The 18,139-nt window shown below is 36.0% G+C and overlaps 2 protein-coding genes across 2 annotated transcripts; one reads left to right on the top strand and one right to left on the bottom strand.

Annotated features, from left to right (window-relative positions):
• Positions 1-3,327: 3,327 nt before the first annotated feature.
• Positions 3,328-11,195, top strand: LOC108833653 (U-box domain-containing protein 35). The gene is made up of 11 exons (XM_056994311.1): positions 3,328-3,482; positions 3,547-3,631; positions 3,715-3,836; positions 3,918-4,121; positions 4,208-4,388; positions 4,480-4,494; positions 4,613-4,697; positions 4,778-4,956; positions 10,008-10,575; positions 10,648-11,048; positions 11,166-11,195. Exons 1-11 carry the CDS (start codon positions 3,328-3,330, stop codon positions 11,193-11,195), a joined length of 2,025 nt encoding a protein of 674 aa, XP_056850291.1.
• A 780-nt stretch (positions 11,196-11,975) lies between these two features.
• Positions 11,976-12,944, bottom strand: LOC108827866 (mitochondrial import inner membrane translocase subunit TIM23-2). Its single transcript, XM_018601367.2, has one exon. The coding sequence runs from the start codon at positions 12,834-12,836 to the stop codon at positions 12,246-12,248; it is 591 nt and encodes a 196-aa protein (XP_018456869.2). The 5' UTR covers positions 12,837-12,944; the 3' UTR covers positions 11,976-12,245.
• Between the last annotated feature and the right edge of the window lie 5,195 nt (positions 12,945-18,139).

The raw sequence follows: 18,139 nt of genomic DNA, 5'->3' as shown, positions 1-18,139 counted from the left end.
TATATATATAGATTGTTGTTATCTGGAAAATAATATTTTCTATTACAAAAACACTTTTTAAAAGATAATTTTATATATTATATATTTTTTTATCTGGTAAATAATATTTTCTATTATAAAAGATTAAGACTTAGAACAATTTATAATTAAATATTAATCAATCAAAAATGATTTTATTTATATATCATGTTTTCCATGATCTTACATATTTTTTAATCATATAATTAAAATAATTTGAGAAGTTAATTTGCTTATGTGTCATGTTCTCCATGGTTTTAGGAAATATTTTTTTTTAAATATAACTTTTATATATATTATATATATATATATATATATATATAGATTGTTGTTATCTGGAAAATAATATTTTCTATTACAAAAACACTTTTTAAAAGATAATTTTTATATAATATATTTTTTTATCTGGAAAATAATATTTTCTATTATAAAAGATTAAGACTTAGAACAATTTATAATTAAATATTAATCAATCAAAAATGATTTTATTTATATATCATGTTTTCCATGATCTTAGATATTTTTTAATCATATAATTAAAATAATTTGAGAAGTTAATTTGCTTATGTGTCATGTTCTTCATGGTTTTAGGTATTTGACTTATTATATAATTAAAAAGAATTTTCTATTAATAATATTAGATTATATTTTATATTACTTGATTATAAATTAATATGATGAATCATCAAAAATATATTAAAATAAACAGATAATTTTTTTGTTATCTGAAAAATAATATTTTATATTATAAAAGATTAAGTTATAGAACAATTTATAATTAAACATCAATCAATCAAAAAGTAATTTTGTTTATATATCATGTTTTCCATTATTTTAGATATTTTGCTTGTTGCCCAAAAAAGATAATTTTGCTTATTATATAATTAAAAATAATTTTATATTTAATAATAATAAATTATAAGCTATATTAGATATTTTATTATAAACTAATATAATAAAATCATCAAAATAGAAATATATTAAAAATAAGAAAATTCTTATATATATATATATATATATATTTTTTTTTGTTATCTAGAAATAATATTTTATAAAAAAAATTAAGATATAAAACAATTCAAATTAAATGTTAATCAATCAAAAATATTTGTATATATTTTCTAAAATATTTCTAATATATAAGTACTTTTAAAAGTTTATCACAATAATAAACATATATATTGATGATTTTTATCATATATACATATATATAGGTTTGATTTAAAACTTTATGTTAAAACATAAATAATTATTTATTATATAGATTTCTGAAATAATAAAAAATAAATTAATAATTATTCGTAAGAAGATAATGCCCGCATGTGCGGGTAAACACCTAGTATCAAGATAATAAGAATAAGAAAATATGGTCATAATATTAGCCACTAAAATTATAAACTAATGAATAAGAGGGATAAAATGAATATGATATTATCAAAAAAATTGTTAATATCTATTGTTAATATCTATTTATTAATTAATAACCCCAATTATAAAGATTAGATATATATTAAAATAAAATTTTAAATAATAATTAATTGCACTAATGATTATCCTACAATCATGAAAAACTAAAAGTAATCAAAATCACTTCATAAAAATAGTAAAAATGATAAATCACAATTACATCTCAAATAATAATATAGATAGCTTAAAATTATGGAAAACATAAAAAAAAACAATCTAGCATGACAAATAAACAAAATAACCTAAAATTATGGAAAATATGATAAATAAACAAAATCATTTCTCAAATAATAATATAGATTTTAATTCCAAATCGCCTTAATTTTTCTATCCAAATTATTGATTAATATTAATTATTTTACACTCTAAATCATCTAAAAACATATGTGCAAAAAAAATTGGTCATCAAACCATAATTGTTTTAAACTTCATAAATTTCATGATCGACAATAAATTTTTGATTTGAATTACATAGATATTTGATTTGAATATTATTTTTTTTTGTAAAATATGCTAAAATACATTTAAGAAAACATTGTTTTATCCAAAAGTCAATTTTGTTGTTCAAAAACATTATTATATTCGTAAACTATAACGCAACATAATATTCTATATTTCTATGCTCTTAGTCTTATACCAGTGTTTTTAAACCCGGACCGAACCGGCGGTCGGACCGGGTTCAACCGCGAACCGGACACCAAGCCGGGTTGGGTTAATGCTAAAACCCAATCAAAGTTGAACCTGTTAAAAATCCGTATTGAACCGTTAAAAACCCGGGAACCGGTGACCCAACGAACCGGTTAAACCCTGGTTCGTATAGAAAACAAAAAAAATTGTTAATAAAATAATTAGTTTTTTTCAAAATAAAAAATAGAGTTTGTGACAAACTACAACTCAAAGTATTTATGTCTTTGACATCTTTTTTCTTTTTAAGTATGTAATGTTTCGCAAGGTATTTTATATTTCTCAAGGTATTATCTTTCTGGGTGAAATTAATAATTAAAAACTTACGGTTGTGTCTTTGATGTTTTCTGCAAAACTTTTACAGTGTACTAAGCAATGGAAGAAAATGATCAAGAAATTTCACTTCCATCAAATTCAAACATAAAAAATCAACAACCGTCATAATGTATATATAATTGTTTTAAAAATGATAAAGATTTATAGTGATAAAAACCTGAAAAGTAAACTTTAAATATATTTTTTTCTATTGATTTAGATTTGAACTATTAGATTTTTTTTATTACATTTCAGTTTGCTATTTTCTAAATTTATTTGTTAACATATGCATATTATATACAAAACATTATTAAATTCAGTTTAGTACATCAAACCCGGTCGAACCCAATCGAACCAGGTCGAACCACATTGACCCGTGACCCAAAATATTTCCGGTTCGCTCACCGGTCCGGTTTTAAAAACACTGTCTTATACATAAAAAAACTAAAAGACTAAAACGCAGTATCTGGCTAATATTACAAATCAAGATAAGAAAACCAACTTAATGTCTGGTAATGCATAACCGGACTTCGTCTGATTCTAACCGATAGCAACTTCCCAAAATAACACTTTCTAAATAAATTTTAAATGTTTGTTCACAAGACTGTTGAGTCGTTTGAGAAAAAAAAAACCCGTCCAAAATTAGCAAACATGCAAAACCACTCAAGCTTCTTCCTTCACAATAAAAAAGCGAATTTGTTTCTTCTCAGAAGCTGCAGAGCCAAAACGAAAGAAAGCAAATACTATATGTTTTTGGTTTCAGATATTAATGATAAATTAACTAGTATCATGGTTCGCTTGTGAGACACGCTATTAAATTTTCTTGTGTAGGAAGTCTGTAACATGTCCGCAAGAAGAGTAGACAATGAAGCAATCACGGTGATAGCCATTGATAAAGACAAGAACAGCCAACACGCTTTGAAATGGGCGGTTGAAAACATCCTTGTCGATTCTCCAGATTGTGTTCTTCTCCACGTTGAACCTAAAGGCACAATCTCAAATCTTTACCTCTCATCATCGAAATAACAATGTCAAAGAAGTCTCTAATGAGGTCATCTATCTTGCAGAAGGAAACATAGGAGCACATATACAAGATGATTCGCACCAGTTCTTTCTTCCTTTCAGAGGATTCTGCTCTAGGAAAGGAGTTAGTAGTGATCTCTCAGTCTCCTTTATTTCAGCAAAACACTTCTGATTAATTACTTATTATACACTAAACTAATTGTGCAGATTATTCCCAAGGAGGTTCTTCTACGTGATATTGATATCTCCAATGCTATTGTCAGCTACATCACCAACAATACCATTTCAAATGTCGTTGTTGGCGCCTCTGCTCACAATGCCTTCTTCAAGTCTATCTCTAGATTCTCATGCTCAATGATATCAACTTTGGTTGTATATGAATACTAACATTAGTCCCTCTCTGTGGTCAGGAAGTTTATGAGTCCAGATGTTCCCACCACTTTGCTCAAAACATCTCCAGAGACTTGTGCAGTCTTTGTTGTGTCAAAAGGTAAGCTGCTAAAAAGCAAATCCGCAAGTCAGGCTCTGAACCATCGTCCCGTACAACAAAGCCTCTGTACTTTGTTGTACAATCACGAGCCAACGAGCTCCAGCTATTCAAGTGATTCAGAGAGGTAGGTTCTCAACTCTCTTCCAACCATTATATAACTATGGTTTTGTGGTTTCAACATGTCCTTCTTGGTTAATGTTATTATGACAGGGAATCATTTGTATCTACACAACACAACAAACCCATGTCAGATTTCTCCCAAACCAGTTCACCTCCTCGCATCTCATCAGCGCAAACTCTCAGTGAGTTTTGGCAGTCAGACACTGTGACTTCTTACACCATATCTCAAAGTTCCACTACCAACGGAAGCTCCATCTCTTCTACATCCACGGTTAGTATCATCACACTCAAATAGAAGTTTATAGCCTTTTCAGTTTCTTACCATGTTCTGACATTACCTTGATGAGATAACTGATGCACAGGAAAGTCCACATGGGGTAACATTCATGGAACAACAGGTCAAGTGTTTAGGAACATGAACATTTTGGTCTCATATTTGCATAAACTCAACATGCTATTGACATGGTCTATGTTCCGTGTGATGTCTTTTCACAGAATCAAAATCTTGAAGCAGAGGTGAGGAGATTAAGACTCGAGTTGAAGCAGTTTAATCCCTCAAACAATAAAAACCAAAAAGAAAGTGTAAGATGTTTTCTCACCCTTTCTCCATTTTGATGACAATGTAGTTTCTTATCAAATACTGAACTATGCAGTCTCAAGAACTTCAACTACCTAGAGCCAATGAAACTCAAAGACTAGACCAAGCAAAAGAGATGCCTACAGCATTATCTGAGGAGAAGCAAAAAAGGCTTTCAGCAATCCAAGCAGCTGAAACCGCAAAGCAGTTAGCGAAAATGGAGAGCCAAAGGAGAAGATTACTTGAGATGCAAGCCAAGTTGGTATTGGTTATAGTCGGTTAGATTCGGTACATTGTATACGGTTCAATTGTATATTTAATTTAACTCAATAACCGGTTTGTTCCGGGTAAGCTGTAAGCATGTATATATCGTGTGTTGATCACACTTTACAGAACAACAGAAAAGCATTCCTTTACTCTCTCTCTCTCTCCTTTGTCATCTTGTGCTCTTTGTACCTCCATGAATGACGCAAGGAGATCTTCCTCTTCTGTTCATCTCTGAAACTAATATGGTATCAGAGCTTTGAGCTCAAGCTCAACATCGGTTCCTGCTCTTTCTTTTGAGTTCCGTTTTGCTCTGTTTCTACGCACTCTGTTCTTTTGTCGTTTTGCTGCGACGCTGCGATGGTGGTTACTCTCCGTCGTTCTCGCCGAACTGGTCGCTTCACACGTGCTGGTAGCTCGAATCCTCAACGCGGTGGTACTGCGTCTCCCCTTGATGCTGTTGCTGCTCCCTTTGTTCCAGATTCGCTTTCCCTCTCCACCGTGATGAACCCAGATAGCGTTCACTCGCCGCTATATCTCCATCATGCCGACCACCCCGGGTTGATGATCGTCTCCATTACCTTGGATGGATCAAACTATACTCAGTGGTGCTCTGCGATGAAGATTGCCCTCGATGCAAAGAACAAAATCGCGTTCGTCGATGGGTCTGTCCCACGACCTGCTTCCGCTTCTCCTCTCTTTCGGATTTGGTCTCGTTGTAACAGCATGGTAAAGTCGTGGCTCCTTAACTCTGTTTCTCCGCAAATCTATGGCAGTATCTTGTCGTTTGATGATGCGACTGAAATATGGGTTGATCTTCACAACCGTTTTCACAAGACGAATCTACCACGTACTTTCCAGCTGATACAACAGATCCAAGATCTTCGACAAGGTTCTCTGGATCTATCCAGTTACTATACGACGCTCAAAACGCTTTGGGATAACTTGGATGGCACGGAATCTCCTGAGACTTGTCTCTGTTGCAAAACGACAAGCTGCCTTAGCCAACGAGCTGCCAAAACAAAGGTTGAGCGAGGTAGAATCATCAAGTTCTTAGCAGGCCTTAATGAGAAATATTCTATCATTCGTAGTCAGATTCTCATGAAGAAGCCTCTTCCTGATCTTGCTGAGATATGCAACATCTTGGACCAAGATGATAGCCAAAGACAGTTCAACTCTGTCATCGCACCTAATGCGTTTCAAGTTAGTCATGGTGCTCCTCAGTCTACACTGACTGCACCACCTAACTCCAACACATCTGGTGATTCAAGCGTCCCAAATCAGACCTCGGTGAACGCTTTTCAAAGGAAACCTGGAGCCGTTTGTTCTCACTGTGGGAACACTGGTCACGTCATTGACCGATGCTATAAGCTCCACGGTTATCCAGTAGGTTGGAAGAAAGGAAAATGGAACACTGATAAGCCTTCACAACCGAAGCCTCCTGCAGTTGCAGCCAATGTCACTACTCAGGAAGCCTCTCCAGTTGTCTCAGGCCTTGACAACCTCGTTGGAAAGCTGAACAAAGATCAAATTCAGAACTTTATTGCCTACTTCAGTTCTCAGCTTCAGCTCCAACCTGACCACAGTGGCTCCAATGCTTCCACATCTCAGTCTCCCAATCAGTCGGGTATATCCTTCTCCTCTTCGACTTTCAGTTTTATTGGGATTCTCAGTGTCACTCAATGTGCCACTGATAAGCACACATGGGTAGTAGACTCTGGTGCCACTCACCATGTTTCTCACCAACGTGATGCTTTTCATACTCTTGATACTTCAGTTGAACATCAAGTGAATCTTCCTAACGGTTCAACACTGAAAGTCAGTGGAATTGGTCAGATCAATATCAATGATACCCTGACTCTTCAGAATGTTCTGTTTATTCCGGAATTCAGACTAAATCTACTGAGTGTCAGTTCTTTGACTTCTGATATTGGAGCTCAAGTGACGTTTGATTCTGGTTCTTTCACAATACAGGATCCTATCAGGGGATCGATGATTGGAAGAGGTAAGCGGATTGCGAAGCTGTACGTCCTGGATGTTGCTGATACAAGCTCTGCAGCTCCTGCTTCTTCTTCTTCTTTTGCTAATGCTGTTGTTGATGCTTCTGTTTGGCACCAACGTTTTGGCCATAGTTCTTTTGAGCGTATAGACCTCCTCTCTGATGTACTTGGTTTTTCAAAGACAAAGAATAAAGGTTTATTGCATTGTGACATTTGCCATCGTGCTAAGCAAAAGAAACTGACTTACCAATTACACCCTAAGCTACGGTCTAAACCTTTTGAACTTCTTCACATCGATGTCTGGGGGCCGTTCTCTGAACCTACACAGGAAGGATTTAGATACTTTCTCACCATAGTTGACGACCACACACGCGTTACTTGGGTATACCTGCTCAAACTGAAGAGTGATGTTCTTACTGTCTTCCCTGACTTCATCAAGATGGTTGAAACACAGTATGATGCCAAGATTAAATCAGTTCGAGCAGACAATGCTCCTGAGCTGCGTTTCGATGCACTCTTTAAGAAGAAAGGCATCATTTCTTACCATTCTTGCCCGGAGACTCCTGAGCAGAATTCTGTTGTGGAGCGCAAACATCAACACCTCCTCAACGTTGCCAGAGCACTTCTGTTTCAATCTGGCGTACCTCTCAGTCACTGGGGGGATTGTGTTCTCACAGCTGTGTTCCTAATCAACAGAACACCCTCTCGTGTCCTTGACAACAAGACACCTTATGAGATGTTAACAACCAAACTGCCAGATTATACGAATCTCAAAACATTTGGATGTTTGTGCTATGCAAGCACTTCTCCTAAGGGTCGTCACAAGTTTCAAGACAGAGCAAGAGCCTGCGTCTTCCTTGGATACCCATCAGGTTATAAAGGTTACAAACTTCTTGATGTTGAGAGTCATGAGACCTTTATTTCTCGAAATGTGGTCTTTCATGAGAACCTCTTCCCTTATCTTCAGCCTGATACTACTAAACGTCAAGCAGAGTTCTTTCCTCAGTTACATACAGAACCTGAGATCCCTGCTACTTCTTCACCTCATACTGGTCCTCCTTTGGCTCCAGATCCGCAACCCTCTACACGCAGAGTTTCTAAGCCTCCTCGCTACTTGCAGGATTATGACTGCAAGTCTATCAACTCCTGTACTGAGCATCCTATCTCAGATTTCTTGTCATACGATGGATTATCTGATCCTTATCGGATCTTCATTAATGCTGTCAATAGCATCCCTGAGCCACGTAACTTTGCACAAGCTTGCAAGTTGAAAGAGTGGTGTGATGCTATGGGAATCGAGATAACAGCTCTTGAGGAGAACAATACTTGGCTCGTCTGTTCTCTGCCTGAAGGAAAACGTGCTGTGGGTTGCAAATGGGTATTTAAGGTCAAGTTGAACGCAGACGGAACTCTTGAGCGCTACAAAGCTAGACTAGTCGCCAAGGGTTATACTCAACAAGAAGGAATTGATTATGTTGAGACTTTCTCTCCAGTCGCCAAGCTCTCTACTGTCAAGCTTCTTCTTGCTGTTGCTGCTGCAAAGAATTGGTCTCTGTCTCAACTTGACATTTCAAACGCATTCCTGAATGGGGACTTGGATGAGGAGATTTACATGGAACTACCTCCAGGTTACTCACCAAGACAGGGGGAATCTTTCCCTCCTAATGCTGTTTGTAAGTTAAAGAAATCATTATATGGACTTAAACAAGCATCTCGTCAATGGTTCTTGAAGTTCTCTGAGACGTTGCTGCAGTTGGGATTCAAGGTCTCTTCTGGTGATCACACGCTGTTTCTTAAACACACTGGAGATGCATATATGGCAGTCTTGGTGTACGTCGATGACATCATCATCGCGAGCAGTTGTGATAAAGCCACAGAACTACTCAAAGCAGCTCTTCACGCCTCGTTCAAGCTCAGAGATTTGGGCACTTTGAGATATTTTCTTGGACTAGAGATTGCTCGCTCCACTGCAGGCATCTCTATTTGCCAACGCAAGTACACGCTAGACTTGCTGACTGATACTGGTTTGCTTGGCTGCAAGCCTTCATCCATTCCAATGGATCCCAGTGTCAAGTTATCTATTGAAGACGGTGAACTTTTGCCAAATGCAGAAATGTATCGACGTCTTGTTGGGAAGCTTCTGTATCTGACATTTACTCGGCCAGATATTACCTTTGCGGTTCACAAACTCTGTCAGTTCACTTCCTCTCCCCGAGCTCCACATCTCCAAGCTGCTTACAAAGTACTACATTACCTCAAGGGCACGGTTGGTTTGGGTCTTTTCTACTCTTCTCAGTCAGACCTCAAACTCTCTGCTTTTGCCGATGCTGATTGGGGCTCATGTCCTGATACTCGTCAGAGCGTATCTGGTTTATGTGTCTTCATTGGTTCTTCCCTTATCAATTGGAGATCAAATAAACAAGATACTGTCTCTAGCTCTTCCGCAGAATCAGAGTATCGCGCAATGTCTGAAGCAGTTAAGGAGATGATTTGGTTTCGAAACATGATGGAAGATCTTTGGATAGAAACTCGAGAAGCTGCGCCTCTGTACTGTGACAACACTGCTGCTATACATATAGCTAACAACGCGGTCTTTCACGAAAGAACTAAACACGTCGAACGTGACTGTCACATTGTCAGAGAATGGGTTAAGAAAGGTCTGGTCCGTACGCTACATGTCAGAACTGGAAATCAGCTTGCAGATATACTTACCAAACCTCTGTATCCTTCATCTTTCCGACATCTTATGAGCAAGATGGAGTTCATTGACATATACGCTCCATCTTGAGGGGGAATATTGGTTATAGTCGGTTAGATTCGGTACATTGTATACGGTTCAATTGTATATTTAATTTAACTCAATAACCGGTTTGTTCCGGGTAAGCTGTAAGCATGTATATATCGTGTGTTGATCACACTTTACAGAACAACAGAAAAGCATTCCTTTACTCTCTCTCTCTCTCCTTTGTCATCTTGTGCTCTTTGTACCTCCATGAATGACGCAAGGAGATCTTCCTCTTCTGTTCATCTCTGAAACTAATAGTTGGAGAAACAGAGGATGGCCAGTAACGTCTCTTACAGACGTTACAGTATCAAAGACGTTGAAGGTGCTACCAACGGCTTTTCAGATTCTTTAAAGATTGGCGAAGGAGGGTATGGACCTGTGTACAAGGCTGTCCTAGATTACACTCCCGTCGCCGTTAAAATCTTGAAGTCTGGTATCACACAAGGCCTTAAACAGTTCCATCAAGAGGTTGAGGTTTTGAGCAGCATGAGGCATCCCAATATGGTGATCCTCCTCGGTGCATGTCCTGAGTATGGCTGTCTTGTATACGAGTACATGGAAAATGGAACATTAGAAGATCGTCTCTTCTGCAAAGACAACACACCTCCACTTACGTGGAGAGCAAGGTTCAGAATCGCTGCTGAGATTGCCACAGGGCTTCTTTTCCTCCACCACGCGAAACCTGAGCCGTTGGTCCATCGTGATCTGAAGCCATCGAACATTCTACTCGACAGACATTTCACTAGCAAGATCAGTGACGTTGGTCTAGCTCGTCTTGTGCCTTCCTCTGTAGCTGATAGTTATAGTAACTATCACATGACCTCTGCAGCTGGTAAGAATCTTATCTACCATATGTCTTAACATGGAGCCGAACCACAGTGTTGATGTTTTTTTTTACCTTCAGGTACTTTCTGTTACATCGATCCTGAGTATCAGCAAACCGGTTTGCTCGGAGTGAAATCTGATCTGTACTCTTTTGGTGTGGTGCTTCTGCAAATCATAACAGCCATGCCGGCAATGGGGTTAGGACATAAAGTAGAGATGGCGGTTGAAAACAACAAGCTCAGAGAGCTTTTGGATCCAACGGTATCAGAATGGCCTGAGGAAGAGACTCTGGAGTTGGCTAAACTGGCTTTGCAGTGCTGTGAGCTGAGGAAAAGAGACAGACCTGATCTTGCTTCAGTAGTGTTACCGGCTCTGAACAGGCTAAGAGAGTTTGCAACAGAGGATTATGAACGTATCAAGAACAGAACATCATCTCATGTGTCACAATCTAACTATTCAGATCCGGTTCCTTCCTCTCAGGTTAGTTTCTTAGAACCGTTCTTCTTTAAGGTATATACTAACTGCAAACTGCTAGAATCTAGACCTTACTCGTTAGTTGATCAAACAAACTTTTTTTGTTCTGCGCACATGCAATAGTTCATGAACAACTATGTTTCTGCCATGTAGAAAAAGGATGAAATGAGAAAATACTATTTTTGAGTATTGACAGAAATAAAAATAAAAACATAGATTAGCAGGAAGCCAACTTTGGGAGTGCCTGAGATCCAGGACGATCTTGATCAGTTAAAGACGCGTAGTCATTCAGTACCAAGAAGAAGTAGACGACCTCCAAGATCACAAAGAAGCAGCCAGTACAAAGGCAATCGTTGGTCTTTTATGAGTTGTGCCCCTTCCAAAGCCCAGTTGGGTGATCTCCTATAACATATACTTGTATGTAACATATATTTATAGTCTGAAGTCATGTGAAATTTAACACTTCTTAAAGAAGATTTGTTTATTATTGGAAGTTCGTCTGACAGAAACACTGATCTTCTGTAAGACAACATCTTTTCTAAGCAACTTGCAAAACATTGAAAATTTTAAGACTTTTTTGGAAGTATATTTGAGGACATTGGTTGTGTTTTACATAATGTGTAAGAAGTTAAGCAAAAAGATCTCAATAACAGTAACACATAACACTTTGTCTAAGATGCAATTAGTAACACAGCTTCTACTAAGATCCATAGATTATAGAGCTTAGTACAACATAAGACTTGAGAGAGATAAACCACAAAACAGACTACTTGCTAGATATTCCGGAGAATGCTAAAAGAGCAGAAGACAGTCCAGTGAGAAAAAAAAGAAGAGGGACGTAAATAGACAATCATTTATACTCGTTATCCTCGTTGCAATTGCATTATCAAGAGTCAATAGAGTGAGCCATATGGAACAGTAAGGACAAGGATAAGCAAAGGCATAAACTTGACAAAAGAAGAGTGATTCATTTCAAGACTGATACAACACACACACAGATCCCAAACATTAGCAATACGCAAAGAAGACTAATAACTCTTTATCAGAAACTACAATCAAAGAACCAATACGATTCTTGATATCTATAAATAAAAAAGATTTTGTTATTCAAAGTTTTCATTTTTATGATTCCAAATTGAACATCATCTCTCTCCCTATCAAAAATTTCAAAAAAGCAACAATCTTTCTTCTTCTTCTTCTTCTTCATATGGGCACATACCGCTTCACAACTTGCTTCCCTGCAACCACAGCCCCAGCCGCCAACCCACCGAGAGCACCCGCCACAGCCGCGGATCTCACCCCACGCGCCGCCCTAAAAACCGCCCCGGTTCCAAGACCCGCCACGACGCTAGTCCAAACATCATCCCTATCCATGACAGCCACAACGCCGCTCTCGATCCCGGCGTACATCAGCCCGACGATCCCGACCCGATTACCCCACGTCCGACCCGTGTGACCCGAGGAGTTGAGGATCCTGTTGATCTTCAGCTTCGTGGTGTCGCCGGATTCGAAGTTCTTGACCCCGGAGAAGATCCCGACGGCGGCGCCGGAGACGGAGCCGCCGAGGTAAGCGGTGCCGGTGTAGAAGGTGAGGTTCTCGCCCCAGGAGCGGCGCTGCTTGAGAGACTCCTCGGCGAAGAGGTACTCGGGGGAGGTGGGGAGCTTGTAGAGGTACTGGGACTTTATCGGGACCTCGAAGTTTTGGTAAGGGTTGTAGAGACGTGTGTTGTTGTTGTTGTTGTTGTTGTTGTCTGAGTCGTGATCGGATCTGTTGTTGTTGGGGTTCGCCGCCATCGGAGAAATGTTAATTTGCTTTCTCTCTCTCTCCGATGTGTTGTTGTGTGGAAATAGAAATGAAAGTGAAAAAAGAGGTTTGTTGCGTTGTGTGTGTGTGTTTTTAGGGTTTTAAGTTATTAAAGTAACTACATTTGGTTAGTGTTTTGTCAGAGAGACCAGACTCGTTCGTTCCAGTTGTTTCCAGGTTCGCTTTTGGTGTTTGTTGTAAATTTGAATTTGACCCCATAGTTCTTTGGTTAGTCAATTAGACCCAGTTTTGCTTCGTTTGTGGCTTTCGCTTGCCACAAGCTGTGGATACTGATATTTCTAATTTGACCCTGAGGTTATATTTTTGTACAAATGTAACCAATTTAAGTTTTAACAAAAACATTTGTCAAAGTTTGACATTAATCATTTCAATATGTATATGACGATTGACAAATAACAAAAACTACGCTCGTTTAAACTAGGTTTAGATAAAAGTTACAAGGAAAATAAAAATACTTAATTAAATTTAACATTATACATTTTAAATATATTAATAGTCAACCGAAATATTACTTCTTTGTTTTACCATGTAGTCACACAAAGAACATACATATTAATTTGTTTAATTATGTCTTTAAATATAAATAAATTCTATGAACGTTTTCATTTTATAATTGAGGCAAATACACATTTTATGTCAAAAGTTTGTAATCAAACAATCAAAACGATATTGTTTTTTTATCAAACCAGAATTTTTTTTAGAAAAAGAAATTATTTATTACGAAATGGAGAGAACTTTTAAAACTAAACTAGCTTTTGACCCGCCCTTAAAAGGGCGGGTATATATTTTTTTTAAATTAAATTTTTGATATATTTTTTTTTTGATTATATTTTTTTTGGTAATCATATTTTTGTATAAATTTTAATCAAAATATATTTTATTAAATGTAGAAATTTAAAAATTGATCCGGTATACGCACGATTAAGGCTGGATTACGGGTCGAATTCGCCCCGCTGACCCGCCAACCCGGGGAATTTCAATTTTGTATTGGTTATAAAATATGACCCGTACAACCCGCAAAAAAAAAAATTTGTACCCGCACTCATTCCGCTTAATTTTGTGGTAATCCGCAGGTTATATATATTTTAAAATTATTATACAAAAATATATTTATAATAATAAATTTATAAATGATTTAAATAAGGATGAGTGTAGTTATAGCTTTCCCACGAATTTAGGTTTAGCAGTTATCATTCTTAACCATTTACGTTATAATATTATTCAAGTTTTTTTAGCAGTTATATATTATTTTTTTGACGGCAACGGCTATTCTATTACTCAAACTTGAGATGTTCTGGGTAATCATACCAGAATATAACAACCAATAAAATGTAACTCCCTATGAAAGGACAGACGTGCATATAATTATAAAGAACGGACAACTTTTAAAATTGAATAAACTATTTTGAATTGTAATTCTTTAGTTACTTTTAATATGTCATAAGAAAAAAATAGTAACAGAGGAAACTGAATTTAATTGATATGAAAATATAACTTTATTTTTAATATTAATAATATATATTTATTATTTTATATCTAAAATTTAATTTTAAGATAATATTAAATTTAACTTAAATATTTCAATCAACTTTATTTATGATGAAAATGTTAAATGTTATGTGAAGTATATTAAAAATCATGATACATTTGTTTAATCTGTTATATATAAGAGAATGAAAAAACATAAAACAAAGGATAAAATATTATAAACAGTGAAAAAATTATGGGAAATTGCCAAAAATACCACTTTCATGATACCACTTTTCAATTATACACTAACCAACTATACCACTAAATTTTTAATGATCAAAATACCATTATACCCCTGACTAATAAACCTATTCTCTCTCCCACGATCTCTTCTTCACCGTGTTCTCCTAGCTCTTCTTCACCGTGTTTGCCTAGCTCGACATTTCCGGCGAGATTGGACCAGTCCGGTGAGAACCGTCGTCTTCTCGATCCATCATCCTAGCTACCGGATCCTTGATTACATTTCCGATTACTTGATCCTCTCGCGCGGATTGGTGATCCACTTCGGGAATCTGGTGCATCTCGAGGACTTGATCGCGAAGCTAGGGTTTCAGATCCCCGAACAGCTCAATCAGATTGTGAATGGAGATCATCGATTCGTTACGCAATTTGAACCGCATAGACTCCTCTCGATCTTCGCTTTTGTCTTCTCAGGTTTTGCCCTTCAAATTTTCTCTGTTTTAATCTAAAAACTTACATTAGAAACTAAAAAAATTTGCTGTGTTAAGGTTTTGGATCCTCTGAGAACTATGGTTGCTGGTTCTCCTCTTGAAGATGCTCGTCATTTAGCTCAACGTTACAGCCACATGAGACAAGAAGCTGAGACTCATGTATTCCTCTTTTGATCAGGTAAAGAAAATGTTCCCCACCTTTGAACCAAGAATCTGACTTTTCTACTGATGAGTTTCTGACAGAGGTTTAAACTCACAGATAGTTAATGAAGCTGCAAAGTTCAGATACCGAAGTGGTAACCAATTCAATTGTGGAGGTATGCTTTGTTTCTTTACTTGACATCAGTATCTCATTTACTCATTAGTTTCTCTTTTTAATATGGATCTTCATAGGACTTACTATAAGAGCACCGTATGGGGTGGTTGGTCATGGTGGATATTACCATTCAGAATCCCCTGAGGCTTTCTTCTGCCATGTCCTTGGTATTAAGGTTGTTTCTGTTGTCCTCCATCTGTGATCCAACCTGTTGTCTTCTTTGAACCAAAGGTACTCCTCTCTTTCTCCTACATACACCAAATCAGCCAGCTTCTCTTCTCAAGTGGTCTTGAAGATTTGTTATAGATTGCTTTCACTTTGGGGTTGCAGATAAGCCACGAAGCTCCAGTGACAGGAGGCTTTGGAATACCACAACAATCCTCGAACGTTGCTTCTTGAAGGTAAAGGAAGCTCATGGTTAAATTCATCTACAAAAGGTAATCTCTTAAAGTGGCTTGTTTCGTCTGCAGTTAGAAACTCCAGTAAGCAGAGTTTTTGGTCGGAACACACCATTCCCTCTTGTGTTTGAGCCATTCTACATGCCCACCAAGAACAAGGCAAGTCTTATAAACCCTTATAAAAGATTTATAAACTCTTATAAATGAATTATACCTTAATAATATATTTAGAAATCCTTATAAACTGTTTTGATAACCAATTGTAAATAGATTTATTTGCTCTGATAGATAAAGTTATTAACAGGATTAAGCAATCAAGTCTCAAGACTAATATTATAAGTCTCAGAGGGAATAAACAACATAGTTTCGTTGATGGCTGCCTTGTCTAGTACTAGTAGACATACTAACCTGGGGTCTGGTTCTGGTGGCTGGAGCTCGTCTTAGGAGGAGGATGAAGTAGATCCAATGGATCAAGATGATGAAGGTAGTCCTCCTCAAAACCAAACTAAATATTGAGTTTCATGTTTTTATTATTTTGTTTGATCTCATCTCCATATGTTTCTGTGTTCTGTTTCTGTGCAAATGACACAGATGGGGATGGTGAGAAAAACACACGTTTCAACGAACACAGAAGAGTACATTGCGATGAGTTTCAGTAGGTGAAGGAACTGAGGTCATCAGGTTGACAGGGTCGTTCTATGTAGAAGAAGAGGAAGAAGATGATGGCGAAAGGCAGTAAATCAGAGGCAACAACCTCACGTCACACTACCAAAGGCGTTAACAAAGAGTTAAATGCAATCACGAGAGTTTCATCCTCGAGTTGATATCAACCTCTGCTAAATCAAATGTATACTCTCCTCTATGTTTAACAGAGTTACCTCTCGATTAATCAAATCAGTTTATTAGAAATTAGTTTACATACCTTTATATTATGAAATTGTTTTTGCATCCTGTTTTCATGTAATTTTTTCCTCTTCATTCATAATCGTGACTATCATAAAGCATTATTCTACTTTTCTTCTTGTTATTTTGACTATGTCGATGCTTTTATAAATTGTTATATAATCTTTTATAATGGTGCATAAACTTTATAAATTATTTTTATAAACCCTTATAAATTATTTTTATAAACCCTTATAAATTATTTACATACCCTTATAAACTCTTACAAATTATTATACAAACCATTATAAATTGTTTTATAAGGTTTTCTAAATGATTATAGACTCTTTTAGTTGATTTATAAACCTATACAATTCTAATAATACCTCTTATAAATTGAATATAAGCTTTCATAACGTTTTTATAAACTCTTATTAATAGTATACATATACCTCCTATAAATTATTTATAAGCTTTCATAACTTTCTTGTAAATAGTTTTACAAAACCTTTATAAATAGTTATCTAAATATTTACATGTGTTTTATAAACTTTATAAAAGGTTGATACAAGGTTTTATAATCTCTTATAAACTTTACAAATGGTTCATAAATGGTTTTATAAGCCTTTGTAAATAGTTATATACATATTTATATTATTTTAGAAACCTTTATAAGTTTTTATAAACCATATATAAACTCTTTCAAAACCAATTAAAACTGTTTAAGTGATTTTCTAAACCCTTTATAAAATTTTATAAACCATTATAAACATTTTGGGATGACTTTAAGCAAAACTTACGGGAGCTACAAAGCAGTTTCAAGATGTTCTTTCTACGAGATCAGAGGTTAGATTTGTAGTTTTTGACTTTCTGACATTAAAGAGTATCTAACTGAGATATGCTTTGTCTTCCAGCAGAACATGAAGCCTCATGAATTTCACCGGAGCTTCTGTCTCATGAGAGTCTTGGTTTGAAGCTTGAGCCAATAAAGACTCGGGTTCCCACGACCAAATGTTAAATGAACATTTCTGGGATATCCTAATAATGGCGAGAAGGCAAGCAGGTTCAACATGGCATGTAGGAGATGGTTTTATAAATTGATTTATAAGAGTTTATAAACTGATTTATTATTTTATAAACTGATTTAGGGTTTATAAGGTAATTTTCGGGGTTTTATGTTGAATTATTATATTTATAAACTGATTTTAGTTTCAAAAGTGCTATGAACTGATTTATAAAACATTTATAAACCCTTATAAATTATTTATAAATGGTGTATAAATTTAATAAACCTTATAAACCGACGCAACGATGATGGACGCACACGGATCAAAATTCAGAACCCCAAATATCTCTCAATGCTAAATCATCTCAATACTCAATTATACTTTTTTATAAAGGCCTTATAAAAGAAATTGTAAAACAATGATGTTTTTTAATAAACAAAGAAATGGTGGAAAGTTGGTTAATTTGGT

This window comes from Raphanus sativus, chromosome 9, assembly GCF_000801105.2.
Source record: "Raphanus sativus cultivar WK10039 chromosome 9, ASM80110v3, whole genome shotgun sequence".
In the NCBI taxonomy this organism is placed as follows: domain Eukaryota; kingdom Viridiplantae; phylum Streptophyta; class Magnoliopsida; order Brassicales; family Brassicaceae; genus Raphanus; species Raphanus sativus.
Note: the sequence above shows the minus strand (reverse complement) of the source record. Positions and strands in the feature narration are given on the sequence as shown.